The 19,594-nt window shown below is 42.7% G+C and overlaps 1 protein-coding gene across 3 annotated transcripts in view; it reads left to right on the top strand.

The window, feature by feature from the left end:
• Positions 1 to 8,156: 8,156 nt before the first annotated feature.
• LOC141162011 (uromodulin-like) overlaps positions 8,157 to 19,594 on the top strand; it is a 30,853-nt gene continuing 19,415 nt past the window's right edge. Inside the window, exons 1-6 of one of the 3 annotated variants that reach the window (XM_073647624.1) lie at positions 8,157 to 8,353; positions 9,489 to 9,600; positions 11,031 to 11,072; positions 12,902 to 13,057; positions 17,763 to 18,001; positions 18,466 to 18,588. In XM_073647624.1, the coding sequence (XP_073503725.1) occupies positions 9,522 to 9,600; positions 11,031 to 11,072; positions 12,902 to 13,057; positions 17,763 to 18,001; positions 18,466 to 18,588 (639 nt within the window). In that variant the 5' untranslated portion in view covers positions 8,157 to 8,353; positions 9,489 to 9,521. Of the gene's footprint in view, positions 8,354 to 9,488; positions 9,601 to 11,030; positions 11,073 to 11,805; positions 11,880 to 12,901; positions 13,058 to 17,762; positions 18,002 to 18,465; positions 18,589 to 19,594 lie in introns of those variants that run through there. The other 2 variants (XM_073647625.1, XM_073647626.1) reach the window with 2 other exon arrangements.

Raw genomic sequence — 19,594 nt, 5'->3', positions numbered from 1 at the left:
AACCATTCATGAAATTGGTTCTCCAGAGCTGACCACAACTCCTCAGCTGTGTGACTCACATTTCCCAGACATTTCAATGTAAAAACCGCCTGATGACGTTGAGCCCTACTGCCAGCATAGTAAGGAGGTGTGCAGGATCCCTTCTGTGCAGTTAGAAAGCTTGTGGCATGACCAGACAGGCTTTGGGTGCAGGTGGAAGACCGAGAGGAGGTTGAGGAGGCAGAAGCAGTGGAGGAACTTTGACATAAAGAAGATTGACGCACAACTCGTGGGGACGGCAAGACTTGGACAGCAGCCCCTTGTCCTGCTGTCACCATAGTTACCCAGTGCCCAGTCAGCGACATGTAACGCCCCTGTCCATGCCTACTCGTCCAAGTGTCTGTGGTGAAATGCACCCTGTCACACACAGAGTTTCTCAAAGAAGCGGTGATGTTGTGTGCGACATGCTGGTGGAGCGCAGGCACACCTTTCTTTGAGAAGTAGTGCCGACTGGGCATCTGGTACTGGTGCACTGCGACGGACATAAGGTCTCGAAAATCCTCTGTGTCCACCAGGCGGAAAGGCAGCATTTCTGTAGCCAAGAGCTTGCAGATGGTGAAATTCAACCTCTTAGCTTTCTCATGGCTAGGAGGAAATGGTCTTTTACTTGTCCACATCTGAGGGACCGAGGGCTGGCTATTGTGCTTAGACGGGGTTGATAAGGGTGTCCCCGGCAAACTGCCGGTCTGTGAGGAAGATGCAGGCGGACATGTTAGGTTGCCTTGATCCAAAGGTGGTGCTATCGATGTCGGACAGCGCTCAACACCAGCTGGTGTTACCACCTCCAAAGAAAATGATGACCTGCCAATCACGCTGGCTGTTGCGGGTAAAGAGGTGGCAGGTCTGCGCCCCAAAACAGGTGTGACTGCTGTCCCCCCAGTCACAGAGGATGAAGAGGCCGCGGATGCACAAGATATGGCGGTGATTGGCCCGGCCGGCTAGGCCGCATTGTAGCACACTGAGCTTCCCACTGCAACTTATGCTTCATGTCCATGTGCCGGTTCATGCATGAAGTACTCAAACTATGTATTTTTTGGCCTCTACTTAGCTTTTGCTGACAAATGTTACAGATAACACGAGTTGGGTCATCTTTATCGATCTGAAAAAATGCCCAGGCTATGCAAGGCTTAGCACCCATGCGACCTGAAGAGCCACCACGACTTGTGGTGAGAGGCAGAGTTGTGTTTGAGGATGCAGTTGTTGACGTGCTTCCAGTACTACGTCTCTGTCCAGGAAGGCGCAACCTGACCTCGTCGTCACTAGCATCTTCCTCCACCTCCTCTGCTGACCTCATCTCTTGGCTGACTGTGGGTTGACAGTAAGTGGGATCTCCGACCTCATCATCATCACCCTGTGCGTTATCACACCCGTCGTCCTCAGAGCCAACCTGTTCCTGCCCTGACAAAAAACTAAAGTTGTCGCTCCAATCAGGTATTTGAGTCTTATCATCGTCTTGTCTCATTGTCTCCACCAACAGGAGTTACAGTTTGGGAATGAGGGTCTACATTATGGTCAGAACCTTCTGCGTCTGGTCCTGGATCCGACTCATAAAGATTCTGGGCATCAGTGCAGATCATTTCCTCGTCTGGATTCACAGAAGCGCTGGAGTCGACCTCTGATTCCCAGGCTATAGTATGAGTAAACAGCTCTGCAGACTCAACCATCTGTTCTACCTCATACTCAGACGGGCAGCTGGAGATTTGGGAGCTGTGAGGAAGCAAGTGCGATTTGGGTGACACCTTTGAGGACTGGAGTATTTGTGATGTTGAAGTTGATGTGGAGGAGAGCCCACTTAAAGGAGCACTTGATATCCGTTGAAGCACCTGCTGTTTTTGTGCCTCATCTGGAATTTGTAGCGATTGGCGTGGCCGTAAGAAAGGGATCTTATCACATTGTCCGCTAAAAGAAGTAGACATTTTAGTTTGGCTGGAAGATGGTCTTTCTTCTGCAGATGTTACTGTTGCTTTAACACCTACCCCACGGACACAACCTTTTTTTCCCTTCCCAACACGCCTATTCCCCTTTCCACCAGCAGCAGGCCTTTTTCCACTCATTTTGGTGGTTAACTAATTCACAACTCTGGAGTTGTTTGCACAAAAAAACAATGGATGGTAACCGAGCAGAGCTGAGTGGCCAAACTGTGGTATTAGGCCAAAACAATTGGCTGGGTTAGATGCAGAAAAAAATTATTTTGAATTTGCAAGCTGATGGAGGTCAGTATAGATGGACTAATACAAATAGTCCCACACACAGCTAGAAGCCCAAATATTTTTTCAGAGGTACTGTAGATGCAGATAAAAATTATTTTTAATTTGCAACCTGATGGAGGTCAGTATAGATGGACTAATAGACCAAGTCCCACACACTGATAGAAGCCCAAATATTTTTTCAGAGCTAGATGCAGAAAAAAATTATTTTTAATTTGCAGCCTGATGGAGGTCAGTATAGATGGACTAATAGACCAAGTTCCACACACCGCTAGAAGCCCAACTATTTTTTCAGAGCTAGATGCAGAAAAAAATTATATTCAATTTGCAACCTGCTGGAGGTCAGTATAGAAGGACTAATAGAACAAGTCCCACACACTGCTAGAAGCCCAAATATTTTTTCAGAGCTAAATGAAGAAAAAAATTATTTTTAATTTGCAACCTGATGGAGGTCAGTATAGATGGACTAATAGACCAAGTCCCACACACTGCTAGAAGCCCAAATATTTTTTCAGAGCTAGATGCAGATAAAAATTATTTTTAATTTGCAACCTGATGGAGGTCAGTATAGATGGACTAATAGACCAAGTCCCACACACTGACAGAAGCCCAAATATTTTTTCAGAGCTAGATGCAGAAAAAAATTATTTTTAATTTGCAGCCTGATGGAGGTCAGTATAGATGGACTAATAGACCAAGTCCCACACACCGCTAGAAGCCCAACTATTTTTTCAGAGCTAGATGCAGAAAAAAATTATTTTTAATTTGCAACCTGATGGAGGTCAGTATAGATGGACTAATAGACCAAGTCCCACACACCGCTAGAAGCCCAAATATTTTTTCAGAGCTAGATGCAGAAAAAAAATATTTTTAATTTGCAACCTGATGGAGGTCAGTATAGATGGACTAATAGACCAAGTCCCACACACCGCTAGAAGCCCAAATATTTTTTCAGAGCTAGATGCAGAAAAAAATTATTTTTAATTTGCAACCTGATGGAGGTCAGTATAGATGGACTAATAGACCAAGTCCCACACACTGCTAGAAGCCCAAATATTTTTTCAGAGCTAGATGCAGAAAAAAATTATTTTTAATTTGCAACCTGATGGAGGTCAGTATAGATGGACTAATAGACCAAGTCCCACACACCGCTAAAAGCCCAAATATTTTTTCAGAGCTAGATGCAGAAAAAAATTATTTTTAATTTGCAACCTGATGGAGGTCAGTATAGATGGACTAATAGACCAAGTCCCACACACTGCTAGAAGCCCAAATATTTTTTCAGAGCTAGATGCAGAAAAAAATTATTTTTAATTTGCAACCTGATGGAGGTCAGTATAGATGGACTAATAGACCAAGTCCCACACACCGCTAGAAGCCCAACTATTTTTTCAGAGCTAGATGCAGAAAAAAATTATATTCAATTTGCAACCTGCTGGAGGTCAGTATAGAAGGACTAATAGAACAAGTCCCACACACTGCTAGAAGCCAAAATATTTTTTCAGAGCTAAATGAAGAAAAAAATTATTTTTAATTTGCAACCTGATGGAGGTCAGTATAGATGGACTAATAAACCAAGTCCCACACACTGCTAGAAGCCCAAATATTTTTTCAGAGCTAGATGCAGAAAAAAATTATTTTTAATTTGCAACCTGATGGAGGTCAGTATAGATGGACTAATAGACCAAGTCCCACACACTGCTAGAAGCCCAAATATTTTTTCAGAGCTAGATGCAGAAAAAAATTATTTTTAATTTGCAACCTGATGGAGGTCAGTATAGATGGACTAATAGACCAAGTCCCACACACTGCTAGAAGCCCAAATATTTTTTCAGAGCTAGATGCAGAAAAAAATTATTTTTAATTTGCAACCTGATGGAGGTCAGTATAGATGGACTAATAGACCAAGTCCCACACACCGCTAGAAGCCCAACTATTTTTTCAGAGCTAGATGCAGAAAAAAATTATATTCAATTTGCAACCTGCTGGAGGTCAGTATAGAAGGACTAATAGAACAAGTCCCACACACTGCTAGAAGCCCAAATATTTTTTCAGAGCTAAATAAAGAAAAAAATTATTTTTAATTTGCAACCTGATGGAGGTCAGTATAGATGGACTAATAGACCAAGTCCCACACACTGCTAGAAGCCCAAATATTTTTTCAGAGCTAGATGCAGAAAAAAATTATATTCAGTTTGCAACCTGATGGAGGTCAGTATACATGGACTAATAGAATGATGCTATGCCCAAAAGATTTTACTTCACTAGGTGCAGTAAAAAAATTGGTATTCTATACACAGGTGTTATATCTTGCAACACAGATAGGCTACTCCACTGACTAACACACTCTGCAATAGGCCAAAAAGGATTAGCTTTGCTAGATTCAGCCAAATGCTGTGAAAAAAACTTGCACAGCACTGGCACAGACCTGCCTGGCAAAAACTGATAGGAACTCATGTAACCTAGTCCTGAAAAGGACTCCAATTACAATTAGTCTTTACTCCCACAACCTATCTATTTAAGAGCACAGACCTCCCTGATAAAAGTCGTAGGAAATGCTGTAACCTAGTCCTTAAAAGGACTGCAATCACAACTATTCCCTACTCCCAAGCTATCTGTATATTTGTGCGAAAATTGGCTTGAAATTAACAAGGTATAGCGCACACAGCAACAGCGGTGCCGTCTAACACGCAGCTGCAGCAGTGAGAAAATGGTGGCGACGGGGAAAATGGCTTGGTCTTATAGGGCAAGGACATGTGACATACACTGCCAATGACACATGCCCTTGCTTGTGTGAAAAAAAGCACTTCGCTCCGTGTGTGCGCTGCTGATAGGCTGACAGATTGCACCTCCCCACTGCAAATGCGGGAAAGAGAAAAAAAAATGGAGATCTTCATTGTTCCTGCAGAGATCCATCCCCTGCCCCTCCCCCCACCCCGCTGTACACTCAAACTGCGTATTAACATTAATTTTCATCATTACTGAGAAAAAAATCCAGTTATGATTTTGGTGCACAAACAGTTATCGAACATAACCTCGAACAGCCGAATTTTTCTCAAATTGTTCGTGTTCGCCGAACGGCTCGAACACCGCCCAAAACAGCTCGAATTTGAGATTGGCGAACAGTTCGAGTAGAACAACGCTCATCTCTAATGCTTATGCTTATTATTTCTTAAACCGCATTGCAGATCAGGCCATTGTCCAACTCTGTATTCATGAAATTAAATGCGCAAAGAAAGATGTTTGTGTGACAAAGCACCACCGACAAGTGTGAGTTGATGTTGGACGGGCTGCCATTGCTTCGGCAACAAGCTGCATTAGAGGACTTCCTGTGAGAAATGACACCCAGGGTAGAAACGGTTTCCCTCTATTCCAGTCCTTTCACCGAGCTAAATACAACTCTCATAAAAAAAAGCTGTGGACTGGCTCCGTACTGTCCCTGGCCACATTCACCTGTCCACGTATTTGTGGTTAGGCGGTCCTTCCCAGTAAGTGCACTGGGGAGGGCACGGGTAATGTTGTGGGACCCGTGCTTGTGGAAGGTGGAGACGATACCGGGAGAAATAGTGGCGGCTGGGGACCAAGTATGGACACCCGGCTGCCGCCGGCATGAGGTTGTGAAAAGCTTCCACCTCCATGAGCCTTAAAGGCCACATTTCAAGTGCAAGCAGCTATCAAAAATTTGGCAGTATAGTATTGCAGCCTGTGGGTGGGTGGGTGGCTGGCTGCATGCTTGCGCTTTCATTCCATGGAATGTTGGTAGGGACAACTGAACACTGCACTGGGACAAGGACGTGGACGGTGATTATTGCAGGTGCATGGTGGGAGGCATCTTAGCATGCGCCAAGGATCACTTATGATGGGCACACTTTTAGGCAGTGACCTGTGAGTCAGAGATGCTTCCAGAGGTCTTCCCCATGCTGTTTCCATGTCTTTTCAGCACTGTGTGCATGTGTCTGATGATATGTTAAAATGTTAAAATGACATTTCCCAGTGAATGCTTTTGTCTTTGTTGAAAGCAATGCAAAAGTGCAAAAACGTATCAAAAACGCTTCGAGTGAACATAGCCAAGGTGTGGAGGATTATTTTTGATTTTGGTTATTTATTTTGCCTTATATACAAGTCATTAACCTGGGAAGGATGTTCCTTAACATATTTCCCAGGAAAATCCATTTTGGTTTAGTTTTTTATGTTTTATTGTGTGTCCGTAAAAGTGGCGTAATACTCTGACAACGTTGTTGACAGCAGTGACCTGGGAGTCAGAAATACCTCCAGGGGTCTTCCCCATGCTGTTCCCATGTCATTTAAGCACTGTTCCCATCGATTTGGGCAATTTTTAGGCCCTCTGCAGACCGCCGGGGGGAGCTGCCAGAAAAATGCTCGAGTTTCCCATAGACTTACATTGGGCTTGTTGCTCGGGTCGAGCACCTGAGTATTCCAATTTGCTCTACCCGAGCAACGAGTACCCAAGCAATTTAGTGCTCGCTCATCACTATTCACCACCTCTCCTGTTTGTGGTGGTGGCATCAGATTCGGCTGATAGTTGCCTCTGTGTAGGAAATGACATAAGCTCATTATCCCCCCACCCTCCACCTGATTCCTATCTCAAGATTTCTACTTGCTCAAACTGCTATTAGAACTCACTTCAGACGCTTAGTGCACATGATAAAGGTGTCCTAACCGTGTCCAGCAACAGAACATTCATGGGATTTCAGCCACTTTGATGGCGCCCATGGTGCAATGAATTTAAATATGTGAGTGGGTTTAACAGGATGACTCTAGGTATCTCAAAGGTTTCTGTAACACTCTGATGCTTCGGGGTAATGGAATTTTATAAAAATAATCCCATTTTATATAAGTATTTATAACACAACATCTGTACTAAATCAAAATTGAAAACCATCATTATTAGGCTGTGTGCCCACTATGCGTTTTTAAAGCATTTTTGATGCGGAATTTCCTCAGCAGAAACGCTTTAAAAACGCTTGGTAATCCATGCCCCATAATCCCCAATGAAAATCTGCATGTTCTGTGCCCATGCTGAGGAATTTTCCACAGCGGATTTTCCGCAGCGGAAAAATCTGCAGCATGTCCATTATTTGTGCATTTCTGCGGATTTGAGGTCCCAATGCACTTGAAAAACGCAAGTCAAATCCGCATGTCAAAACGCTGCAAAATCGCATCTAAAATCCGCAAGCGTTTTTGACTGCCAAGAACATGCAGAAACGCTGCAGACATTTTCTGCTTCATTTCTGCATCGTGGGCACATAGCCTTATAGAGAGTACATTGACAACAGGACACTGGGGTCAGCTTTATATAAGAAACTCTTCTGTCAGGTTCTCTTTAACACTATTTGTGCTGCATTCAAATAGCGTAAACATTAAAACATCAAAGAACAGCATAATGGCTGTTTATGTCTATTTCGCCTCATAAAGAATTAGTAAAAGATAAGAAATATGTTGTATGTACCTCAGAAATATGCAACTGACAAATACAACTAATTCTACGAAAAACAAGCCTTCATAAGGCTACGTCAAAGAAACAATAAAATGATTATGGCCCTTGGAATGGAACAATGAAAAACTGAAGAGATGTTTGGTCAATAAGGTCAAAATAGATCTCATCCCTAGGAAGTTAATGATTGTTCATTAAAATATTTATTACACGTCTATGGTTTTATTAGAGTAAAAAAAGTGCATACAAATTGCCTTTCCCTTAGCTTCTCTGATTATTTACAATCATTGACAAACACATGAAATGAATGGCAGCTTATAATACAGAGGATATTACACGTATCTACTTACAGGTCATCTATAGTTCACCTATTAGTGAGCGCTTTAGATCTTTATTTAATTAAAGCATTTATACTCCCGCTATATAAATGATGTAGACTCATGAAAACAATGCAGACTACACTATGTCTCATCTTTTGTATTGTTTGATTAAAGTGCTTACAATAGCCACGATAAGGCTGCACCTGTAGAGGATGTCCTAAATTATGTGTTAATATACGACGAAAAGTCCTAAACTGATCTCATGCATCGATAGTGCAGATGTACAGAGGACAATCAATTTCATAGACAGAAGAACGCACTTTCTGTTCAAGGTACTGTAGATTTTGGCTTTTATTATTGAATTGCAAGATTACTGTTAATTCTTAGATGTTTTGTAAAGGATATTTTATGGAAGCTGGAGGGGCCACATTATCTTGCATATTTTTTCAAGTTAGTATGCTTAAAGCTAGCCTTCTACAGATGTCCTAGCTCTCCATTAGATAGATCATTGATATCAGATCAGTGGGAGTCCAACACCTGGCACCCCCACTAATCAGCTACTCTTAGTGTCGGCAGTTGCGGAGCTGAATAACACAAGTCAGTCAACTACTTAGTGGCTACTGCCAGATACTGCAGATCTGTTCCTATTAAAATGACTAAAGTAACCATATAACAGTGGTATACGATATATATTGTGAGTAGTGATGAGTGAGCATGCTCGTTCCTCGAGATTTACGAGCATGCTCGGATGTATTTCGAGTATCTTCAGCGTGCTCGGTGTTATGTTTGAATCACTCCTGTGTGCATGATTTGTGTCTGACAGCTTTATTACACGTTAGGAATGCCTAAGAAACAGTCATTCCTCACATGTAATAAAGCTGTCAAACAGTCGCAAATCATGCACACAGGAGTGATTCAAACATAACATCTGAGCATGCTGTAAATACTCGGTAAGCACTCCAGCATGCTCGCCGAAAGGGTTAACAGAACATACTCGCTCATCATTAATTGTAATACATATATTATGTCAAAATAATACCGCAGATGTATACTCCTATTCATTGGAATGGATCTTAGTACCCGGCAGTGAACACTCACTAAAGATAAGTCATAAATACCAATCCAGTGACAACCCTTTATGGTTATAGCGGTATTACTCTGATATTACAGTAGACATTGTAGAGCACTGGTATATGATTACTTTATTTGATGACTGTATTGTGTCTTATTAGATCACTTTGTGGCTGCACTGCATAGCTTTGTTTCTTATCTAACTGTATGGAAGTGATATTTGGCTAACATATTGCTCCATTATTTGGGCACCCTATTGCATGGCACCTATACTGTATGTTTATTCATACACTGTTTGACAATACTCTAAATGGGTACATGTAAAAAATCACTTCTATTTCTTATGAGCTTTCACTTATATACAGAAGTGTATAAATCCTGTGGCTTCATTTTAAGGGTGTCAGAAATATTATCAAGCTCATAGAAGACATGTTGCTGTATTTGTACCCCATCATCTTGTTTTTCATGTGCTATGAAGTGAGATTTTGCAGCCCAACAGATGACATTAGTGAGTATTAAAAATTACTACATAGACTATCTATCTATCTATCTATCTATCTATCTATCTATCTATCTATCTATCTATCTATCTATCTATCTATCTATCTCTATCTATCTATCTATGTATCTATCCATATCTATCTATCTATCTATCTATCTCTATCTATCTATCTATCTATGTATCTATCTATCTATCTATCTATCTATCTAACTATCTATCATATATCTATTAGAGATGAGCGAGCCCGAACTTACAAGTTCGGCATTCGTAATGGACAGTTACTGTCCAGTGCTAAACGCGAGCACGGACTTTCACCGGAATGTTCGGCGTTCCGGGGTAAGTGCAGAGAGAGAGAGAGATTGTCCCCATTGTTTTCAATGGGGTTCGGGTTCTGGTTCAAGTTCGGGTACCAGGACCCGAACTTCCACGGGTCCGCTTATCCCTAATATCTATCTGTATATTAATATAATCAGTATTATATCCACTCTTTTCCTTTATTGTAGTATCTATCCTTTTTCGGAGGATTGCTTTTATTTTTTTTTACACATTTCTGCATAGATGTTATCCTGTGCTTCTTGTGCACATCTCTAAAGTTTAGCTTCAGAAGTTGTGTGTCTAGTTTTGCCACTGTATGTTAATGGCTTGGCTGTCTTGTTGCAGTAATGTCCGTAATGAGCCCGTTCTTCTGAACAGGTCCTTCAAAAACTAATGCACAAGCTTCAGAAAAAAAAAGCATTCATGTACGTAACAGATTTTCCAATACAGACATTTCTGCAACAAATCTGCCCTATGTGAATATACTGTTGGAATAATGCTTATTATTGTATGTATTGCAACAACTACTATTTACTACTGTTTAGTAGTAAATCACAATTAGAAAAGAAAAACAGAAAGTACATGCTCACTGTGTGTGTAGCTGAAGAACAGTTTTAATTTCACTCTGCAAGCTGGCAGACAAGATGCTAAGATCCTAAGCTATAAGAAATGCCAGTTGTAAGCTGTGTTATCTTTGTTCCTGAACAAATATATATTCACTGTTGAACAGCTGAACAGTACAGAGATTAATCTGCTGCCAACATATACCCATAGGGGCCGAATCATGAAGACTGCCAGTCTTAATGAAAGACTCGGTAGAGTATGATTTACCAACATTTATTAAGAGTCACATAACAAATTCAGAACATCTTCACAGTGGCATGTGCCTCCATGGGCCTCACCATGGACTGGAGTAGCATTTCTGGAGTAAGAAACACCAGCATTTTTGCTGAACTTGATTTGCATAGTCACCTCCCTTTCCTGGCCTGGATCCTCCCCATCTCTGCCAGTTTTGTCGGAGATGATTTAAACTATCTTGAAGCAATTTTGTATAAGATGTAAATAAATGTGATACATAACATTCAATAATGATTGGCTCCTACTCCCTTTTGTGTCTGCAGGTTCCCTTCCAATAGAAAAAAGCAGGTGTGAATCATATACAGGTACATGTAATATGATATAAATATTATAAGATTGAGAACATTATGGCAAAAATATGTTCTGTATTAAGGAAGAAGTATTGAAAGCAGCTGTATATGTCTCTTGCAGAGGCCACTGCAGAAGAAATGTAGTATAACATAATAACCACCAATTTAAAGGGTAACCATATAAAGGGATTGTTCACTAATTTTACATTGAATACATATGTTTTGGACAGGTCATCATTATCAGATCGGTAAGGCCGAGACGCCTGATACCCTCACCAATCAGCTGTTACCGGTTCCAGAAAACAGATGTTATCAGTTGCAGAGCGGAACAGTATAGTGGCAGTGGCCGGGTACTGCACACCTGCCCCTATTTGAATGAATAGGAGTGGACTTAGGCTATGTGCCCACGATGCAGAAATGAAGCAGAAAATTTCTGCAGCATTTCTGCATCTCCCTGGCAGAAAAAACGCATGCAGGTTGTGCATGCGTTTTTCCTGCAGAATACATGCGGATTCACATGCGTATCCAGATGCGTTAACGCATGTGTTTCCGCATGCGGACTGACAAGCACTTTCCAGGAGATAGCATTACTTGGAAAGTGCTTGACAACTAGGTCACACTGTATACATCCATGCAAACAGCATGGATGTATACAGTGTGACCGTATAAATAAAAAAATAAAAGCTATACTTACCTCCGATGCCGTCGCGCTCCTTCCTGGTTCCTTCCTGGCTTGCCGGCATCTCGCGAGACAGCCTGCGGTCACATGACCGCGACGTCATCTCAGGTCCTGGAAGAAGCGCTGCAGGGGCCGCCGGACAGGTGAATATAAACTTTATTTATTATTTTATTCTTTTTTCACAGGTACAATGGTACCTAGGTCTGGATGAGAGTCTCCTCTCCTCCAGAACTGGGTACCATCCGCACATTGAACCGCATATAATCCGCTTGTACAAATGTACAGACACGGATTCTATGCGTCTCAATGCAAGTCAATGGCGGCGCTTCCGCAAAATTAATGAACATGCTGCGGATTTATGAGCGCTGCAGAAACGCTGCGGAAAAATCAGCAGCATGTGCATTGACATTGCGGAATGCCATTGGGGACCATGGGGTGCGGATTACCATGCGTTTTTGATGCGTTTCCGCTGCGGAAATTCCGCAGCATAAAAGCATGAAAAACGCATCGTGTGCACGCAGCCTTACAGTACTCTATTGCAGCCACCATACAAAGTTGAATTGTTTCACTCCCCTACTGATACCATTTAGCCACCAACATCGAGAACAACTCATCGGTAAAGGTGCCGAATATCACTTCCCCTGATCTTGTATTGATAACCTATCCTAAAGATAGGTCATCAATATAAAAGGAGTGGACAATCCCTTTAATTTGCCGTGGTGCTAGATTACTCAGGATTCCTGCTCAAGGAGGTAATAATAGGTTATGTCTCATAGGAGCGTATTAATGGGACAACTTCTTTAAGAATCACAATCTTTCCAAATTGGTCAGGAAACTAAACTCCATAATAGCAAACACACCATGATAACTAGAGTTTTGTTCTTCTTTAAAGCAACTTGAAAAAATCCTAAATATATTGTCTCTAAGCCAAAAGTACTGTACTATTAAAAAAGAGCAGTCTCTACATGTGTCAGTGCCCAATCCCTCTATGAAGAACAGTTGATTGTCAATCTACACTACTTCTCCCATGATGTTCATTAATGTTTCTAGACAGCTGTTAAACTGTGGATGCACAGCACTTGTGATAATGACTCTCATTACATGTAACCAATTTGTTTTATCATATTATATAATGACAACCAGACAAGTTCTCCTTATTTGACAGAGTCGTCTTCTCTGACATACCTGGTGGACACAACAGGTTCAATGCATGACGATCTTCAGCAGCTGAAGTTGGTCAATGGCTGGCTTCTAGATCAAGTGTCAGCCCGATTTCCTTGTGGAATACGAAAATATACAATGGTGGAGTACAATGATCCAAGTATGAGAATGTTTTTTGTATCCTTTGATTATCTAGAAGGCAATAGGTTTGATTACAGAAAGGAAAACAGGGCCAACAGTAGGTAGTTTGTTTTGTTCCTTTTGTGGACATGTGTGTTAGTAAGACAACAGAAATGCAACATCTACAAGTTGAGGTGAGCATTTACATTAGGCATTTCCTTGAGTGCAGAAGGCTGCAGAAGGCTCATACATTGAGATAAGAGAATACATTTGAGCATACTTAAAAAAATTCTACTCAAATTTTGCAACATTTCTGATAAAATGTTACTCAAAATTCTACATAAATTTTGCAAAAGTCAGTAACTTTTGCAAAAAGTCTGCCATTTTTCTAAACCATAAAAGACCATCCAAATACTATGAATAATGCTTAATATTTATACTGTAGTAATACTTATAATAATACTGATACTATCCTCTCTGGCCCCTTCGCTACTCACTGCTACCCGTTCAGTCCTCGTCATATCTTCAGATCAGCATTGTCAGATGTGAAATCTCTGGGTTTACTAGGCCCAAGGGGGTTCTGCACAAGCTTCCGTAAAGGTTGCAGCCCGCGCCTAGATGTATCACGTCACTGCATGCACTGCTGCCTTTGCGAATTTCCTTGGAAAACATGCGCGAACAGTCGTTTTCAAATTTTGCCTGATCTGCTCATCTTTACCCTTACAGTATCCCAGCAAGAGCTATTTATACACATCCTGTTACACAGAAATTTAGTTGCAACATTTGCTCATTGGCGTGTACTTGTTTTAGATGTAGTTGAAGGGGCTGTCCAGGATTTTCCTAGTTTTTTTTCCTATAGCTTCGAGTCTCCATAATATGGTGTAGGGTTTGGTACTCACTCGGCTGCGGTTGAGGTAGGCAGGTTTATTAAAACAGCATAAACCGCTCAGGAAGCAAAACAAAACAAACATAGCCTTTTCTGGCACAAAGTGGAAGCACAAAGTAAAATGTCCATACAGTGTTGCAGCCTCGCCACTTGGGCAGAAATTTGCTCTCCACCGTTGGTACCAACACTAGCACCCGCTCCCCAGGGTTGAAGTGTCTCACCCTCCCTGATCTATTGTACACTCTCGACTGTGCCTCTTGTGCTTTGAGGAGGTGTTCTTTCACAATGGGCATCACCTCTGCAATCCTCTCTTGCATCTGGTCCACATATTCGATTACACTCTTGTAGGGTGTAGACCCCGCCTCCTAGGTCTTCTTTGCCACGTCCCTGAGTTCACGGGTTATGACAGCTCAAACGGGGAGAATCCATTAGAGCCCTGCAGGACTTTTCTAATGGAATACAGAAGGTACGACAGTAGACAGTTCCAGTCCTGGCCGTCTTTCTCTATGACCTTCTTTAATGTGGCCTTCAGGGTTTTATTAAACCTCTCCACTAAGCCATCTGTTTGGAGGTGGTAGACTGAGGTCCTGTGTGATTTGCAGGGTTTTGCACAACTCTCTCATCCCCTCATGACATAAATGGGGTCCCTTGGTCTGGGAAGATCTCCTTAGGAAACTTCGTTCTAGAGAAGATGTGGACCAACTCCCGGGCTATACATTTGGCAGAGGCGTTATGTAGTGGCACGGCCTCTGGATACCACGTAGCATAGTCCAATACCACCAGGAAATACTGATGTCCTCTGGCGGACTTGACCAGGGGTCCCACTAGAGCCATGGCTATGCGATCAAATGGCACCTCAATGATTGACAACGGCACTAAGGGACTATGGAAGTGGGCCACCGAGGTCGTCAGCTGGCAGGTGGGATATGACCTACAAAAATTTACAATTTCTTGGTGACAACTGGGCCAATAGAACCTCTGTAGGATCCCTTCCTGGGTTTTCTCTACCCCCAGATGACCACCTAACAAATTTGTATGGGCCATATCCAACACCCTGCGCCTGTACGGCCCTGGCACCAGTAACTGCTCGATTACCTCCCCTCTGAGCTTGGTGACCCGATATAGTAACTCCCCATTTACTGAGAAGTGCGGATATCTGGTGTCAGCCCCCGGCTCCTGAGCAACACCATTAAGGACAGTGACATTACCAAACGCCCCTTTTAGAGTCAAGTCTCTGAGCTGGGCGATTCCAAAGTTTCCCCCAGACAACTCCAGCTCAGGGATGTTGGCCTCCGGGGATGCTGCCTCATCCTCATCCCCAACAATCACATACTAAGGAAACCCATCGGTGGCGGCCTGTGACAAGGTTTCTTCCGGAGCGACCTGGTTGTTATCTAGACAACCTGGCTTCCTCCCTTTCTCCCAAAGGTCCTACAGCAATGCAAAGTACCGCCATTTTATAACAGGGTGCAACAGGCCATTGACTATGCCCACCTCATGGACCTCGGCGCCACAGTTTGTGTTTATGACTACTTGGGCCACAGGGTAGTCCTTAGCGTCCCCATGGATACAACGGATGCCAACCTTTTTCCCCCGGAACCAGCCAGTGAGGAACTGCGGCCAGCACTAGGGTTACCAAACTCCCCGAGTCTAACAGAGCAGTCACTTGTATTCCATTCACCAATACGGAGCATGCCTGCAGACCCTCGCCTGGTTGAGGAACAGCACTGCAGGCAGGATATGCAAAGTACGAACAGCACCGTCCTGCGCTGCAGTCCATTGGCTCACTGGTCATGGGGTAATGGGCGGCTATGTGACCTGGGGTATGACATCTTCAACATACTACATTATTGGGCGTGACCTTTGGCAGCAACTCAGCCCCCTCCTCGGCTCTAGGATGCCCCCCAGATGTGGCTCTAGTTCCCCTCTTATCGGTGTCCGTCCCCTTTTGGGAACCCCACTATGGAGGTGCTACGACCCCTGGCTTCCCCAAGGCATTCTCTACCACCTAGCACCTTTCCACCAACCCCACCAGGTCATCGGCATTATGGGGATCCCCCTGGGCAACCCAGGATTGCACCGACCTTGGAAGGGAGTGTATGAACCTATCCACGACGACCCTATCCACCATCTGTGCTGAGGAGGAAGATTCAGGTTGCAACCATGTTTGGACGAGGTGTAGTAGGTCGAACATTGGGGACCAGGGAGGTTTGTCACTGCAATAGGCCCAGTGGTGCACCCATTGCGCCCTGACAGTCAGAGTCACTCCCAAACGCACCAAGATTTTCATTTTAATTTGTGATACTCCTTTGCGTCCTGCAAGGTGAAGTCATAATAGGCCTTCTGCAGCTTGGCTGTCAAATATGGTGCCAAAACCTCCGCCCACTGCTCCAGAGGCAATTTCTCCCGCTCTGCCACCCTCTCAAAGACCGCCAGGAACACCTCAACGTCATCAACCGTCATCTTTTGCAATACTCTTCTTACCATCATCCTTACGTGAGAGTCATCAACTGGAGTTGGGGGTGCGGCGGTTGCCCTGCCACGGATCACCTCTGCTAGGAGCTCCATCTGCTGCTTGTGCTGAAGTTGTTGCATCTGCTGCTGCTGTTGCCACTACTGCTGCTGCGTTTGCTGCTGCTGTTGCCACTGCTGCTGCTGCTGTTGATGCTGCTGGAGATTAGCCTGCACCAGTTGCTTTATCAGCTCCTCCATGCTGCCGACGACCCTTGCTGGCTGGCGGCCTTCACCCAGGACATATACGGTTTTCTGTAGCAGTCACACTGCCGCTTGAGATTCGTGCCCATGCTTCTAGCACCAATTGTAGGGTTTGGTACTCACTCGGCTGCGGTTGAGGTAGGCACAGATGCATTTTCAGTGAAATCCAGGCAGGTTTATTAAAACAGCATAAATCGCTCAGGAAGCAAAACAAAACAAATGCAGCATTTTCTGGCACAAAGTGGAATTACAAAGAAATATGTCTATGCAGCGTTGCATCCTCGCCAGCTCAGGTTAGAGTCCAGTCCTTAGGTCCTAACACAGACCAACACTCTGGAGATCCACACATCTCCAGACACAGACAGCAACTGAGACACTCGGTCTCTATTTTATACACACGCCCTGGGGTGGGGATATGGGAGCAGCCAATCTCCCCCCCAACTCTTATGACTGCTCGGAAAAACAGTCCCTGATACGCCCTATTAACCCTCTCAGCACTATGTGTGCTGGAGCATGCTTTCCTGGTTACATCACCGAAGCTATCAACCTGGGTGATACATATCTCCCCTCAAGGACCTGACCGGCGCCCATATTACAATGGTAACTTGCAATTAACCTTCTTCACCCGTCTGGCACCCATTTCCACATCCGGTCACACATCACGTGATTGCCCCTCTCAGTAATTCTTCTAATTTTTGTGACATTGCGCACACAGAGTGTTGGCTTCTCTTCTTCTCTGGTCTGTGTATGGGTCATCACCACTGATGTTACTTTGACAGACGGGTGGATGTATAAGAGGGAGACTTTCCCATTTTTCGATGTAGGATGCTAGACTGTGCTATATTTGATGGAGCGGATTGGTTCTATATAGGCAGAGCGGGCATGACAGCATAAGTGCTTGGTGAGAAGATAGTTCTCAACTTAATAAAAAATGCAATCCTTAGCCCTGGAAATAGCAGGGTCTTAGAAAAAAGCACACTACAAAAAGAAAAAAAACACTTTAATGGACACTTGGGAGATATTTACAATATTATAAAAGAGTTTTTGAAAAAAAAAATGTTGGTATCTGAAAACCACTTTTAGAAAAGATGATTGGTTTGGTATAACTAGAAATAATTTGAATAACATTAACCTTTTCTTTCAGTAATAGGACCAACAAAATCAACATTCTCTGTAAGTGAATTTGACAGTTTCTTCAATAATCTCACCGTAAGAGGTGGTGGGGACTGTCCCGAAATGGTTATTACCGGCCTTAAGGTTGCGTTGATGGATTCCCCAGATAATTCGTTCATTCTGGTTTTAACGGATGCATCTGCAAAAGATTATAATGATGAAGTATTAAAAAAAGATGTTTATTCTCTCATAAACAGAAAGCAATCAAAAGTAAGTGTATAAATAAAATGACTCGGAGAGACTAATTGTTATAATTAGAGAACTGTACATGGTACCCTAGGTATAAGGGGGTGAAAACATGTTTTTAAAGTGTAACTATTAAAAAATCTCAACAAAGCTCTATGTCCAATCCATTTCCAACTTCAGAGCCGCATAAAATGTTTTGTTTCTACCCTGCTGGGTAGCTTTATCAGGTTGTTGGTTGTTTTCATAGTGATGATAGCACTGATGACCATTTAAATAGAAAATCACTGAATAGATTTGCTGTTTGATCTCAGTTTTTTTTCTGCTACCAGCAGTTACACCGGTGCAATACACCTAGATCTCTTCTGGTATTGGGGAAGAATCTTTGTTTTCAACAAAAACATGCAATGTGGTTGCAGATACCTATTTGACATCTACTAACAATGAACAGATTGAGTATTAGTAATCCATGCCTAAATATTTTCTAACAGATCTTTTTTCTGATAACTGGCTTATGTGCTGGTAGAACAGACCCAAGATACCTAATTTGTAGAGATATCGCCTCCTTAAGTTTTGGACATGTATTTGAAGTCAATCTCTCAAAACTAAATAAGGTAAGTGAAGTATTTTACTATATAGGAAGTGTTACTGCCAGTGATGTATAGGGCTATAGTACTGTAAATGTGTACATCTCCATTGCTATATACACACAGTGGAAGAATTATCCTGAGATGCAGGTATATGACCCCTTGACTTGACATGGGTGACAAATCTTGATGACCATATTGTTTGTGCGTCAATAGAGATTCATGGAATTATTGGATATGTGTAGAAGACCGATGGGTAGAATTATTTTTGTATCTCTCATGCATTGCTGTCCTTCTTAAATAGGTCCATATTGCCAGATGACAACTTAGACATTATATATTTGTACAATGTATATTTGTTCATTGATGAAAATAGAATTTCTCTTATCCATGAGCCTAGTAAAAGCATTAGGAATTGATGAAATCTCTTGTTTGGAGAAAATAGGAGATGAAGACTAAGATACTGTGTAAACATGTTGAGGGAATGCTTAATCAGGCAGGTGTGCTCACTTAACTTTTTCTTCATCATCCAATTACAATGTTGTCGATGTTGTACCATGTTGCCCATGGGCCCATGGTGTGTGGCTCGTTGCTGTCTGCCAGCTTGGTGCATTAGTACCAGGTGTATCAAACAGCTATGAAGAGTAGATCTCTAGAAGGTGACTTTTGAGTGTAGCCCTGCACAAAAGAGGAGATCTGAATAGGGGTGAGATAGGAAACCCTGGAGTTTGGCATACTGCCTTGGTGTGATTTCAGTGGAAAAGCTTTGGCTGTCATTTTTACCAGTAATAGGGGACTCTGGGTGTCACTAATGTGAGTGGAGCAGGAGCTGGATGTGACTTGAGACCGTCTCTCAGAGCTAAATGTGTCTCTCAAGGTCAGAAAGGTTTAGGGAAAAGTTTTCCATTGGGAAAAGTTGCTGGCTCCTCCATTCTACAGTTTTCTTCAAATCCTTGTTTTTTGGCTTTGAATGTTGAGAAAAATTCTACTGATGCCACAAAAATGTTTATGATGGGTAAATAATGCATTATAT

The sequence above is a fragment of the Phyllobates terribilis genome, unplaced genomic scaffold (genome assembly GCF_046119375.1).
Source record: "Phyllobates terribilis strain yellow unplaced genomic scaffold, ASM4611937v1 Scaffold_9__5_contigs__length_417890890, whole genome shotgun sequence".
Taxonomy (NCBI): domain Eukaryota; kingdom Metazoa; phylum Chordata; class Amphibia; order Anura; family Dendrobatidae; genus Phyllobates; species Phyllobates terribilis.
The sequence above is the reverse complement of the archived record's forward strand: the minus strand, read 5'-3'. Positions and strand labels throughout refer to the sequence as shown.